The sequence below is a fragment of the Lactuca saligna genome, chromosome 5 (genome assembly GCF_052625555.1).
Source record: "Lactuca saligna cultivar CGN05327 chromosome 5, ASM5262555v1, whole genome shotgun sequence".
Lineage (NCBI taxonomy): Eukaryota > Viridiplantae > Streptophyta > Magnoliopsida > Asterales > Asteraceae > Lactuca > Lactuca saligna.
Window position 1 is genome coordinate 6,076,265 of NC_136421.1, and position 13,645 is coordinate 6,089,909.

General features: G+C 38.4%; 2 protein-coding genes across 2 annotated transcripts; one reads left to right on the forward strand and one right to left on the reverse strand.

Moving 5' to 3' along the window:
- The first annotated feature begins 405 nt into the window (after nt 1–405).
- Nucleotides 406–3,600, forward strand: SGP1 (Ras-related small GTP-binding family protein). Its single transcript, XM_078993423.1, has 6 exons — nt 406–903; nt 1,698–1,818; nt 1,898–1,994; nt 2,088–2,127; nt 2,632–2,715; nt 3,278–3,600. Exons 1-6 carry the CDS (start codon nt 535–537, stop codon nt 3,443–3,445), a joined length of 879 nt encoding a protein of 292 aa, XP_078849549.1. The 5' UTR covers nt 406–534; the 3' UTR covers nt 3,446–3,600.
- Nucleotides 3,601–3,876: 276 nt separating this feature from the next.
- LOC145045072 (glucose-6-phosphate/phosphate translocator 2, chloroplastic-like) lies at nt 3,877–6,555 on the reverse strand. The gene is made up of 5 exons (XM_078993422.1): nt 5,813–6,555; nt 5,519–5,744; nt 5,209–5,431; nt 4,891–5,104; nt 3,877–4,254 (listed from the first exon to the last, which is right to left on the reverse strand). The coding sequence occupies exons 1-5, from the start codon at nt 6,326–6,328 to the stop codon at nt 4,243–4,245; spliced, it is 1,191 nt and encodes a 396-aa protein (XP_078849548.1). The 5' UTR covers nt 6,329–6,555; the 3' UTR covers nt 3,877–4,242.
- Nucleotides 6,556–13,645: the final 7,090 nt, after the last annotated feature.

A 13,645-nucleotide genomic window follows, 5' to 3' on the forward strand; every position in this document is an offset into this window, starting at 1 on the left:
TAGATAAGATGTTGGTCAAGTCATAAGTCACCGGTAATTGTTTCATCTTTTAGTTTTCACAATAAAAAAATTCTTAAATTTCTTGATATTAGATTGCAAATAAAATTACATTCAATGAAAAAAACTTTAATAAATCCCCACCCTATTTTTAAAAAAATTTGGTCTCTATGTGACATTTTCAGCCGGGTACCAATTTACTCCACATCTTCATTTCCATTTTGGTAACAAGCCCAGTTGGCACGATCACCAAGTTTTAGAATTAAAAATGAATTGTTTGATATTTAAAGTTAAAAACTTAAAATGACAAAAAGAAAATGGTTCGAATTTGAACGGAGTCGTATACAAGAAAGGTTGGGCTGCTACCTGAATTGACCAAACTGCCCTCACTTCTTCGGAATCAAAAAGCCGGCCTTCTGGACCATTTTGTCATAAAGAGAAAACACAAGAGTCCGGGTCAACCATTAACCCGTTAGTCATACCATATATAAACATCACAATTTACACGTAATCTCGCACACACACACTACACACACTATGAGACACCAAGAAGGAAGTTTGGACTTTCATGGATCAAGATTACGAGAAGCCACCGTAAAGATGGCTCATCTTTACCGGAGAATCTTCCGATTAGACGTCCGATGGAGTGTTTTACTCCAGAAGGTTTCCGTTTTTCGAGAAATCATTCGATTGATCTGGGATAGATTTCTTGCTTGTTCAATGGGGAAACCAGTCCGGTACCGGAGATTGTCTCGGCAGTCATCTTCTCCGGCGGAGGAATTGGAATCTGGTTTTGACCTAGAAAACCCCACCACCACCTGCAACGGCTATCAAGAAGATTCAGATTTGGTTACTCTCAAGATTAGTTTATTGGGTGATTGTCAAATTGGAAAAACAAGTTTCATGGTAAGTTTATTTATCTTTTTTCTTTTATTTATTTTTTTACAGAAAAAGTACAAAGGAATGATGGTATTGTGTATTTTAAATAATCTTTAAACAACAGGATAATAATGTTTTTTTTTTTTTTTAATATTATTATTATGGGTATTGTTTGATTCAGTTACTTTTATTATGATTATTTTATAATTCAATTGGCTTTTTTATGGTATTCGAAATTTGATTGATTGATTTTATTGTGACGAATTTTGGTTGAATAACTTTTGTTATGGTTAGTTTATAATCAGTTAGTTTTATTATGTTTTTTTATATTTAATTAAATTTGTTCTAGTTAATTTATGATTTAGTGAATTTCGTTATCAGTATCATATAATTCAATTATTTTATTTTGATGTTGACGATACTTCCAATCTTGAAAAAAATATTTTCTTTTTGCATAATTGTTTCTTTCGTGGTTAAACAAGAAACTATGAAAAGTATATTTTATTGAGGGGTAGACGTAATTCCCAGTTTTGATGTTTTTTTTTGTATTTTCTTTTTGTTTGTTTTAAGATTAAATATAACGAAAATCTAGAAATTGGGTATTGTAGATTTTAATAGTTTTATTACGGGGTTGAAGAAGTTTCTAATTTTTTAGAATATATATTAAATCTTCAAAACATTATAAGGAATCAGGGATTATGTATGTTGTGGATTTTAATTAAATTTTAGAAATTATGGATTTGAAGAAAATTTTCATTTTGAGTAAAAAATTAAAAAAGGAAACCATTTAAACTTTCTTTTTTGTTATCGATATTTTGAAGATTAAATACGTTGGAGACGAACAAGAGAACGGAAGATTGGAGATGGCTGGTTTAAATCTAATGGATAAGACGCTGTCGTTTGGTGGAGCAAGAATTGCATTTAGTATATGGGATGTTGGAGGTAATTAATTTTTTATTTATTTCATTTATTTTAAATTTTTCTTAAATCTTTTAAAGTAAAATGAAATATACAACATTAGGTGATAAGAGATCGAACGATCAAGTCCCGTTAGCGTGCAAAGACTCCGTCGCAATCTTGTTTATGTTCGATCTAACAAGCCGATGTACCCTCCACAAGTAAATTATTTATTTATTTCGTTACATTTTTTAAATTTATTTAAGCCAATTCTTTAATTTAGTTAATGCTGTTTGTTTTTCTTGGATTCCCAGTGTATTAGGATGGTATATGCAAGCAAGAAAATGGAATAAGGTATGTAAAAGTTCATGACCAGTTTATTATGTGATTTTCACAAATTAAAAATCGTAACAGTTTTATTTTGCTATTGCATAAATTTTCTTGGTATTTTGAATTTGTTCTTATAAATTTCAAAATAATGTTTTTTTTTTTTTTTTAAAATTTTATCAAGTAGTTTTTTTTTTTTTTTTTTTTTTTTTTTTTTTTTTTTTTTTGTGTGTGTGTGTGTGTGGAGCAATTTCATAATTTGCAACTTGAATGCATGCGAAATTTATGGTCATTTTAGTTATTAGATAAAAAACTTATTTCAAATAGTGGGGTGCGTGTGTATAATTATATATTATAAAAGGTTGGGTAGGGAATAATTTGACACATCTTGGGTTGTTGATAATCATCTTTTACAAGTTAGCTTGTCAGGTGAGGTGCATCGACCTGTCGCTGGCCACCTTTATAAAAAGAACTATTTACTGATTTATTTATTTTAAATTTAATGTAATTGTTGCATTGCATGCATTGCAGACTGCAATTCCTATCTTGATAGGGACCAAGTTTGATGATTTTGTAATGCTTCCACCGGATCTACAATGGACCATTGTAAATCAGGTAAATTTATTGTTATATTTTGACATCATATTATTAGAAAGTCATAATTATAACAATTTTTGTAATAAAACAGGAGAACGTTTCAATTGAAATGTTTCCGTTGGGTTTCAGAGTAGCAAACACCATTTGATTTAAAATCTATATTCTCCTTTTGTAACATATAACTAATGATAATAATTCATTTGGTAACGTAATATTAATTATCATTCTACATAAATCGAACAAAATTTAGATCTGTTAGGAAAACAAACAAACAAATAGATCTCTAAGAATTTAAGTAAGAGCTGGCATGTGAATGAAGAGAATAATGAGTCACGATGTCTGTTTATATACAATATAAAATCTGTTTCTCACACAAACACGCACACACTATATACATTGATAGCGAGGATAGAATATATATATATGGATATCGAGAAGGGCTAAGGAGGAAACCCAACCCATTTTGACAAAAGGAATAAGTAGTAATATGCTCCATTATTGTTGAAATAAATAAATACTATAATATTTTTGTTTCTTTTGTAAGTATTATTTAAAGAGCATGTGAATTATGACGTGGCAGGCACGGGCATACGCAAAGGTTATGAAAGCAACGTTATTTTTTTCAAGTGCTCGACACAACATTAATGTGAACAAGATCTTCAAATACATCATGTCTCGACTCTTCAATTTACCATGGTCTCTGCAATCCAATTTAAACCAAGGGGAACCCATTATCGATCTTTACTAGGCGGAGAAGGAACATCTATCTTCATCTATCTAGTCTTTTACTTTACTTGTATATAGTCACACTTTGACTTTGACTTTGACTTTGACTTGGATATTATCATCTAACCCAACCCGCTTACAAATCTAAAGGGAGAAGGTAATTTTTGTTTTGGAAAAGCCGACTCTTTGTTGTTAAATGCATGAGGCAGCATGATTTTTTTTGTTCTATAATGACGTACTGTTTTGGATTATATAATATTTGTTGGAAATGTATTCTAGTCACAAAATTACTTTAATTATAAATAATTAGATTTAAAGCTTTAATCACTTATAAAAATTGAATAAGTGACGGAAAAAGGTAATGTTGTCGTGTCATTAAAAATCAGAGAATTAATTAACAAATTCAAAACGTGTTTTATGTTAAAAATTCACATGAAGAGGTAAAAATTACAATTTACCCAAAACAAACACTTATCTTATTACTGCAAACAAATATTGATAACCATTATACGAAGACCGAGCAAGGTTGTGTCATGACAAAATTGTTGCCCAATTTGCCCATGTTTATTGGAAAGAAAAACAGAACTCAGTTCACTACTAGCACCCACAACCCTGGGGGTAAAAAAGTCTAATCCTTTCTATAACATAGGAGTATATCTCTAAAGTAAAATAAATACTCATCCATTCTTATTATCTACAAACAACATCAACAGCTACTACCATCTCACCTTGCTGTTCTGCAACCATGGATGTAAATAAACAACCAAATATCAACACTACAAGACAACCTCATGAATTTCCACTTTCGTCCTTCGTTTTTCACTGCTTCGCCTTTTTCAATTTAAACAAAAAAAAAAAAAAAAATCAGAAGAACCGATAGATAAAATCCATGTTTGACTTTTCTGGTCAATATGAAACAAAGAATTGATATAAAGGTTCACAAATATATATATACCTGGACAAAAATATCCCAGACAATAACCTTATCACATTATAGTGGTGCAGAATTACTATCAAGATTTCTGATGATTCCTTTTTGTTTTTCTTATAAAAGATCTAAATAATCAACTTGTTGTTGAAATAATGTTTGAATATAAACCCCCAAAGGCTCTAACCTTATCACAATGTCATGGTGCAGAATTCAGAATTGCAATATCAAGATTTCCTGTTCTACCATGTTCCCGTTTTATTTCAGTCAAATTTTCTTCTACAAGATCTATACTATTATAGGATGCTTAGGGTTATTATTCAAGATTTGAATTTTGATAAATTCTTGTTTTTTGTACGTTACGCAAACCAAAAAAGATTTCAGATAGAGCAGAAGAGGTTTTGTTTTCAGGCGTTGTATGTTATGCAGAAAGACTCTGTATTTAACTTGAATACAAGAACAATCGAAATGGAGCACTAAAACTGTTGGTTGGTTGGTTGTTATGAAATTTCAAGATGAAGACATAATTAAAAGGGTACCTGAGAATACAAGAAAGTTCCAAGGATAGCGATTGCAGCTCCAAGAGCATTGACTGGTTGCACAGGTGTATGGAAAATGATAATAGAAGAAACAATGACAGATATACGCTTCATTGTGTTCCCAACACTAAAAGTCAAAGGAGAGATTTCATCAAGTGACATGTATGAAACCTGATTGTACAAATGATAGAAGATACTCTGTGCAGCTACCCACCTATAGTATCAATAACAACAAATGTCTTTTAGCCATTTAGTCAACAATAACAACAGCCATGACAATGATATGAAAGAATACATATATATATGTAATATAGTTACCAAATGAAACTGGGTCCAATTTCAGAGATGGCATTCTGCCATCCAGCAGCCCACATTTTAGGTCCCTCAACAGCAATTGCAAATGGTGTAAGAATCAAAAGTGAAAGCAAAGATAAACAAGCATAATAGTTCATCCCACTAACAGATTTCCCCTTCATGCCTCTTTTGGAAAATATGTTCCTAAACACAAACGCCAAATTCGAAATCATGGCACCCATAAACCCTAAAAATCAACAATCAACAATCAACAAGAAATTAGAAGCTAGAACCCAATTTGTAAGCATAATTGGTTTAAAGGTGATTGATTTACCAGTCATGTTGAAATTGAGTTCAGTTAGGGCAGAAAGGCCACAACCACCGATGATTGGTATAAGAGACAAGTAAACTGGCAAAGGGAATGTTTCTCCCAATATGAACCTTGACACCAACACACTAAAAGCAGGCTCACCGCTCTTGATTATGTGTGTGAATGAAACAGCAACTTTAGACATGCTAACAGTTGCTGCAACATGACCAATTGTATGGGCTAATGCAACCTGAAAAAACAATGTCCAAATCAGTTTCTGAATAATTAAAAACCCTAACAGGACAATAACTTGCTTACAGGGAATAAGGATTTCCAGAAGTCGAGATCGGTGTTGGGTGCTTCAGCGACTTTTGTAGCCCAAGAGATCAACATGATGGTTGATCCAGCAGCAAGAGACAACGTTGAAGTCAACCATGGGTATGGAAAAGCATTAAGAACCTTCTTATTATAAATGTTAAAAATCACATTCAAAAACCACCATGTTGCAAAATAAACACCGATCTTAACCCTCCTTGCTGCTTCGATTTTGTCACCAACTACTTCCGCATCAGATCGATCAGCTTCATATGCGTTACACGCGACACTAGATTTTGGACTCCAACCAGCATATAATAGCGTTCGTAACGATCCAAAAGTTTGAATTGAGGAAACATGTAGTGGTTTTGAATTTGAGACGATGGAAATTTTGCTAGCTTTGGGATTAGAAAGAGGCGGTAAAACCGAGAATTGTTCCGGATGATTTCTTCGGCGATCAATAATTTTAGAACTGAATACAGGAATCGTTACATTGGATTGCTTCAAAGAGAAGATCATATTGAATGTGCCACAAAAATCTATAAACTTAAAATTAGAAACGAACGAAAGATATTATTAAACCCTTGATCTTTGATTCCGTAGTTTGATGTGTTGTAGACTGTAGGACGAAAGATTTTAATGGTGTGTTGGTGTATCCAATCGAGCAAAACGATCACGTGTGCTCTTGAAAGAGTTTTGGTTCTTCTTTCTATGTTCGCACTTTTCCTACTTGAACCAATTTGATTTGGACTAAATAATGCGTATCTTTCACTATTTCTCATATTTCTTTATAAATTAAATAATTTTGGTCAACAATTTATAGAATGGCATATAAATTAAGTTTTATAAAAACAATATTATCACTAGATCATATAATTTTTTTTAATGGATTTATTTTATATTAATGAATCACATTTGATTTTGTATATTATGATAACGGTTAACTAGTTTGACAATACTTGCTCAATATAATTTTTGAAACTTCAACAAATTTGCCAAGTATATATATATATATATATATATATATATATATATATATATATATATATATATATATATATATATATATATATATATATATATATATATACTTGGCAAATTAGTTGAAGTTTTAAAAATTATCATCAACCATGAGAAAGGAATAACTCTAATTCTTTAGCAAGTTGTTTCAAACTTCAATTATTATGAAAGGAGCTAACGGGTGGCTCTTCAATTGGTGTGGGGGCTGGTGAGGTCCCTCAAGTGCATATTCCAAAGTATGTCCTTTCACCAACAGAGGAGGAAACCCTTCACCTAACTCAAAGGTTCACCAACTTTCTACTTTGAGGGAAAGGTGCACAAAACAAACCACAAAGGTATTCAAAATGCCCCAAAATGTCTTTGAATACAAACATGGTAAAAAAAAATAAACCTTGATCGATGTCGAAAGGATGTCACAACGTTAGTGTATGTGTATATTTGGCCCATATAATGGATGAGTGTATAATTTGGCCCATGTAAAGGCCCTTTAGTAGCAACACTATATTCCTTTTAAACTTGTATATTGTCGTCGTAACATTCGTTTTCCCGGTTAGTAAATTTAATCCTTTAATTTTGAAGGTTTTCTTTGTAGCGGTGTGAACTTGGTTAAGGGTCTCGGCACGACCTTTAATAAAGTTTGCAGCGTGATGAGTTTGCTGGGCGAAATCTTAGAAGCCTTGATTTTTTGGCCTATTTAATGGTACAAACCTCTAGAATTTTGTCATTAGCTCAACCTCCATCTCTGAGAAATCCTCCCATGAAAACCATAGCCTCTCTTTGATCTTTCGTGTGATTTTTCTTCCTTCGTGTGGCTTGAAGGTGTCCTTGTTGCTAGAAGTTGATTGTTCAAGTGAGATCTAATAAGCACTGACCTTCTTACCTTGCTTAGGGCCTCTGTAAGTATTCAAGATCCATACTTTTTGTTTGGTGAGTTATAGATCTAGATTTTGTGGCTTGGATTTGGTCCCTTCATGATGTTTGGGTGGAGTTTGAAAAAACTCCAGACCCAAAGGTTGGATCTTGGCGTCTTCTGGACCCTTTGAGACTCATAGAAGTGATTGTTAAGCTGGGGTTAGCGGCACAAATTCGTGGGTGTCTCGGTGTGACATCGAGGGCTTCACAATTATTTTTTGTCCAGTGACCATATCGTGACCAGTAGCCAATCACGACGTGATGACCACTGACAGATGACTTTGTTAACCATTGACTTTTGGGTCAAACTAAGGGGTTTTAGGTTATAGACTGAGGTTTGACCTCTAATTAGTTTAGATAGTGGGTGTAGTTGATTTTGCGAGACTTTGAGTGTTGTATTTTTAGCTTTGTGACTCATATGGTTTTTCTCACTGTATTGTGTAGGATACTGGGTGTTGATATATGAGTGATGTATGCATATCTAATTGTTGTATGCTTACATGTTTATTAGTGTAACATACAAAATTTTTTAAGCCAAATTTAAACTTTTTCAACCATGAAACCAAATAGTGCTTTACAAAATGTTTTCAAAATATTATTCATCAGAGTGTCCCGGAAATATAGTCACATGGATGAGGAGCGGTACGGTCAAGTCTTCGCCTTGCCATGATCTCCGGAAGTACGTGAAACAATAAATTGAAACTGTAAGTCCGAGGGCTTAGTGAGCTACCCCCAAAATAGCAATACCACACTGATAATACCATATCAATAATAGATAATCAACAACATGTATACTGGGCCTTCAACCTGACTGGACCACCCTGCAGGGCCTACAGTCTATCTGGATCTATCCCGAGCCTTCGGTATGACTGGACCGCCATACAGGCCTACAGTCTATCCGGACCGCTCATAGGGTATGTTGGCCTTCAGCACAAAGCAGGACCACCTCAACTCAACATCAAGCAAATAACCATGTGCGCATAACTAACATATACTGGCATTACAAATATCAGATATAACTATATCACAGATCATCGATCATAGCAATCTCTAATAACCAGAGCACCGACTTAACCAGGTCACTATCATACCAATCCTAACGGATCATAAGAGCATAACAACATACTGTCTATCCTGATACCGATCTAACTGATCATAACCACATGCAACATACTATAACCAAGATAAAAACTAAAGGACTGACCTTGGTGCTTTAGACCCTATTGATATAGTAAGGATAACTCACCTTGCTAGTAGCTCGGAAATGATACTGCTCACACCTATAGATATACCTCCAACCACCTCGCCTGTACCCATAAGTGGTCCACTCAATAATTACTCAAAATACCAAAATGCCCTTAGGAGGTACATGACATCCCACACTCAATTCAAGTCACTGGTCAATGGTCAACAATCCATGTGTAACGACCCAAATTTAAGACCAAAAATTTCTTTTAATAAAACATTACTTAAAGCAAAGTCCTCATTCCAAAACATAATATGAGTATAAGTTTTCAAAACACATGTTCATTATCAGAGTAAACATTCCCAGGATGTCTAATCTATGGTGTGTGCCATGCGATCACCCCGAGCTCTTCCCTCCGCTACCGGAAGTACCTGAAACCAAAACTGAAAACCGTAAGCACGAAGCTTAGTGAGTTCCCCACCCTACTACATACCATGCATAACCACATACTGCACATACTGGGCCACGCCCGCTACCTTGGGCCTCGCCCCCTACCTCGGGCCTCGCCCGCTACAACGGCCCCGCCGCTCCAGGCCCCGCCTGGCTTCAAGCCCCGCTCGGATACATATATGTTTTACTTAGGCCTCGCCTGTCACAGGGCCTCGCCCGCCAACAAATAATAATACATAAACATATCACAACACATAACTAAACACATGCAATTGGTTCTGTCCTAAGGCCTCGCCTATGTCCTGCTACTGATGAGTCATGGAACCCCATCCACGCTCCTAATGGTAGTGAGATACGGGCCCAACCCACTCTCACTCCTGTTCTAGTATGTGCCTTGCCCCTGTTCTGCTACTAATGAGATATGGAACCTCATCCACACTCTGCTATTGGTGAGATACATGACCTCGCTCACACTCACCTCCCTACCAGGAACATACATGTATCATACAGACAAAAAGTATAATCTATCATATAAACAAATCCTTGGGCACCCACCCGCTATTACTGGACCTCGTCCTGAATATCATACTAGCATACTGTGTCTAGGGCTAACCCCCGGGTCTTCTACTCATAACTACATGGGTCGGCATTGTGGCCTTAGACCCATTCACACAAAGGGAAACTCACCTGCACTGGATGAACTTGCTGATGATCTCACTAGCTGCTGCCCGGCAACTCACTGAACTCCTGCTCTTTTTGCTCCCCGAACTACCAATATCAAAGCAACACTGATCCTGACTGACCCCCGAAAGACAACCAAATCAACTCCGGTCAAAGTCAAAGTCCTGGTCAAACTCAACCTTCCAGGTCAACCCTACTCTCCGAGTCACCCTACTGACTCGCCGAGTTCAAATGTTCAGATTCCTACCTTTCGTGTCTCGACTCGCCGAGTCAGTCCATGACTCGCCGAGTCTACCGATTTCCGAGTCCTGACCTGTCCAACTCACCGAGTCTCCACCCGACTCACTGATTCGAGTCTTAACTCGAAGGGTTTGGGGTTTCACAACCTGACTCGCCGAGTCCAAGAACAGACTCGCCGAGTACAAGGCAATCTTCATCTGACTCGACGAGCTGCTCATCCCACTCGTCGAGTTGCTCCACACCTTCATGCTACTCGCCGAGTCCACTCAAAGGACTCACCGAGTCCATTCAAATCCCTTTACATGCAGAGGGCTTTTGAGTCATGCATGTACTCCAAACTGTAGATCTACCCTTCCCAAGCCTATTCCTCACGTAAAGTTGCAAACTTTACGTGTAGAGAAAGAGATCTAGGCAAAATACACCATAAACTAGGGTTTATGAGAACCATGCTCCACCAATATACCAAGAGCTGATACTTTACGGGATTTTAGACCAAAATAAGCATGGATCTGAGGTAGCAACCTCAGATCCGAACCCCTAGCTCGAATGGTTACTCTTATGCCAAGAATGCCCAAAACACACACACATAGATCTAGGTGTAAAGGAGGGAAAATAGCTGCTTGTTACCTCCAAGATGAACACAACTGAAGTAGATCTTGGATCTACACCTCCTCCTATGAAGCAACCTTCTTGATCTTCAAGTTCCTTTCCCAAAGTTTCCTTCCTCCAAGCTATTTCTCTCAATTGATGGAAGCCCTCACGAAATCAAGGGTTTACAGGTTCTTTAGGGTGATATGGGGGCTGAGGGAGGGACATAACACCCTTTAAATAGGATAGAACTCCCGGGATTAGGGTTTTCCTCGTTCAGACCAGACTCGCCGAGTCACCTTGGCCGACTCGCCGAGTCGGTCACTTACTCCTCGACCCGGATCCCGCTCGGACTTGCCGAGTCCCTCCTTGGACTCGCCGAGTCTCCCCTTAATATTAGGGTTTTCTTTCCTTTTCTTGGCCTTCCAAACTTTGGGTGTTACACCATGTTGGCCTATTTTCTGAATATAACTCTCTCTGCCTCGAGTCCCTCTTGATTCCAGAACTTCTCAACTCGACTCGCCGAGTCGATACGCGACCTAGTGCATGGAATCCAAACTGACTCCCCGGGTCATCTCCCAGACCTCACCGAGTCCATGCAGGACTAATTTGGACGAAACCCTACCCGACTCGCCGAGTCATTTCCCAAACTCGCCGAGTCCATACGCATACTCTCATGATCACGCGATTATGTACTATCCCTTTACTCCAATCACAGGGCCTCGCCCGCCAACAAATAATAATACATAAACATATCACAACACATAACTAAACACATGCAACTGGTTCTGTCCTAAGGCCTCACCTATGTCCTGCTACTGATGAGTCATGGAACCCCATCCACGCTCCTAATGGTAGTGAGATACGGGCCCAACCCACTCTCACTCCTGTTCTAGTATGTGCCTTACCCCTGTTCTGCTACTAATGAGATATGGAACCCCATCCACACTCTGCTATTGGTGAGATACAGGACCTCGCCCACACTCACCTCCCTACTAGGAACATACATGTATCATACAGACAACAAGTATAATATATCATATAAACAAATCCTTGGGCACCTGCCTGCTATTACTAGACCTCGTCCTGAATATCATACTGGCATACTGTGTCTAGGGCTAACCGCCGGGTCTTCTACTCATAACTACATGGGTCGGCATTGTGGCCTTAGACCCATTCACACAAAGGGAAACTCACCTGCACTGGATGAACTTGCTGATGATCTCACTAGCTGCTGCCCGGCAACTCACTGAACTCCTGCTCCTCTTGCTCCCCGAACTACCAATATCAAAGCAACACTGATCCTGACTGACCCCCGAAAGACAACCAAATCAACTCCAGTCAATGTCAAAGTCCTGCTCAAGGTCAACCTTCCAGGTCAACCCTACTCTCCGAGTCACCCTACTGACTCGCCGAGTTCAAATGTTCAGATTCCTCCCTTTCGGGTCTCGACTCGCTGAGTCAGTCCATGACTCGCCGAGTCTACCGATTTCCGAGTCCTGACCTGTCCAACTCACCGAGTCTCCACCCGACTCACTGATTCGAGTCTTAACTTGAAGGGTTTGGGGTTTCGCAACCTGACTCACCGAGTCCAAGAACAGACTCGCCGAGTACAAGGCAATCTTCATCTGACTCGACGAGCTGTTCATCCCACTCGTCGAGTTGCTCCACACCTTCATGCTACTCGCCGAGTCCACTCAAAGGACTCGCCGAGTCCATTCAAATCCCTTTACATGTAGAGGGCTTTTGAGTCATGCATGTACTCCAAACTATAGATCTACCCTTCCCAAGCCTATTCCTCACGTAAAGTTGCAAACTTTACGTGTAGAGAAAGAGATCTAGGCAAAACACACCATAAACTAGGGTTTATGAGAACCATGCTCCACCAATATACCAAGAGCTGATACTTTACGGGATTTTAAACCAAAATAAGCATGGATCTAAGGTAGCAACCTCAGATCTGAACCCCTAGCTCGAATGGTTACTCTTATGCCAAGAATGCCCAAAACACACACACATAGATCTAGGTGTAAAGGAGGGAAAATAGGATCTTGTTACCTCCAAGATGAACACAACTGAAGTAGATCTTGGATCTACACCTCCTCCTATGAAGCAACCTTCTTGATCTTCAAGTTCCTTTCCCGAAGTTTCCTTCCTCCAAGCTATTTCTCTTAATTGATGGAAGCCCTCACGAAATCAAGGGTTTACAGGTTCTTTAGGGTGATATGGGGGCTGAGGGAGGGACATAACACCCTTTAAATAGGATAGAACTCCCGGGATTAGGGTTTTCCTCGTTCAGACCAGACTCGCCGAGTCACCTTGGCCGACTCGCCGAGTCGGTCACTTACTCCTCGACCCGGATCCCGCTCGGACTTGCCGAGTCCCTCCTTGGACTCGCCGAGTCTCCCCTTAATATTAGGGTTTTCTTTCCTTTTCTTGGCCTTCCAAACTTTGGGTGTTACACCATGTTGACCTATTTTCTGAATATAACTCTCTCTGCCTCGAGTCCCTCCTGATTCCAGAACTTCTCAACTCGACTCGCCGAGTCTCCAACAGACTCGCCGAGTCGATACGCAACCTAGTGCATGGAATCCAAACTGACTCGCCGGGTCATCTCCCAGACCTCACCGAGTCCATGCGGGACTAATTTGGACGAAACCCTACCCGACTCGCCGAGTCATTTCCCAGACTCGCCGAGTCTATACGCATACTCTCATGATCACGCGATTATGAACTACCCCTTTACTCCAATCAGTAGA

Bases quoted from the DNA above. Each gene is read 5' to 3' on its own strand.
- SGP1 (XM_078993423.1), top strand. From the start codon at position 535: ATGAGACACCAAGAAGGAAGTTTGGACTTTCATGGATCAAGATTACGA. The intron at 1,819-1,897 runs GTAATTAATTTT...ATACAACATTAG, and splicing joins TAGTATATGGGATGTTGGAG to GTGATAAGAGATCGAACGAT. The intron at 1,995-2,087 runs GTAAATTATTTA...TTGGATTCCCAG, and splicing joins AGCCGATGTACCCTCCACAA to TGTATTAGGATGGTATATGC.
- LOC145045072 (XM_078993422.1), bottom strand. From the start codon at position 6,328: ATGATCTTCTCTTTGAAGCAATCCAATGTAACGATTCCTGTATTCAGT. The intron at 5,745-5,812 runs GTAAGCAAGTTA...TTGTTTTTTCAG, and splicing joins TCTGGAAATCCTTATTCCCT to GTTGCATTAGCCCATACAAT. The intron at 5,105-5,208 runs GTAACTATATTA...TTGATACTATAG, and splicing joins ATTGGACCCAGTTTCATTTG to GTGGGTAGCTGCACAGAGTA.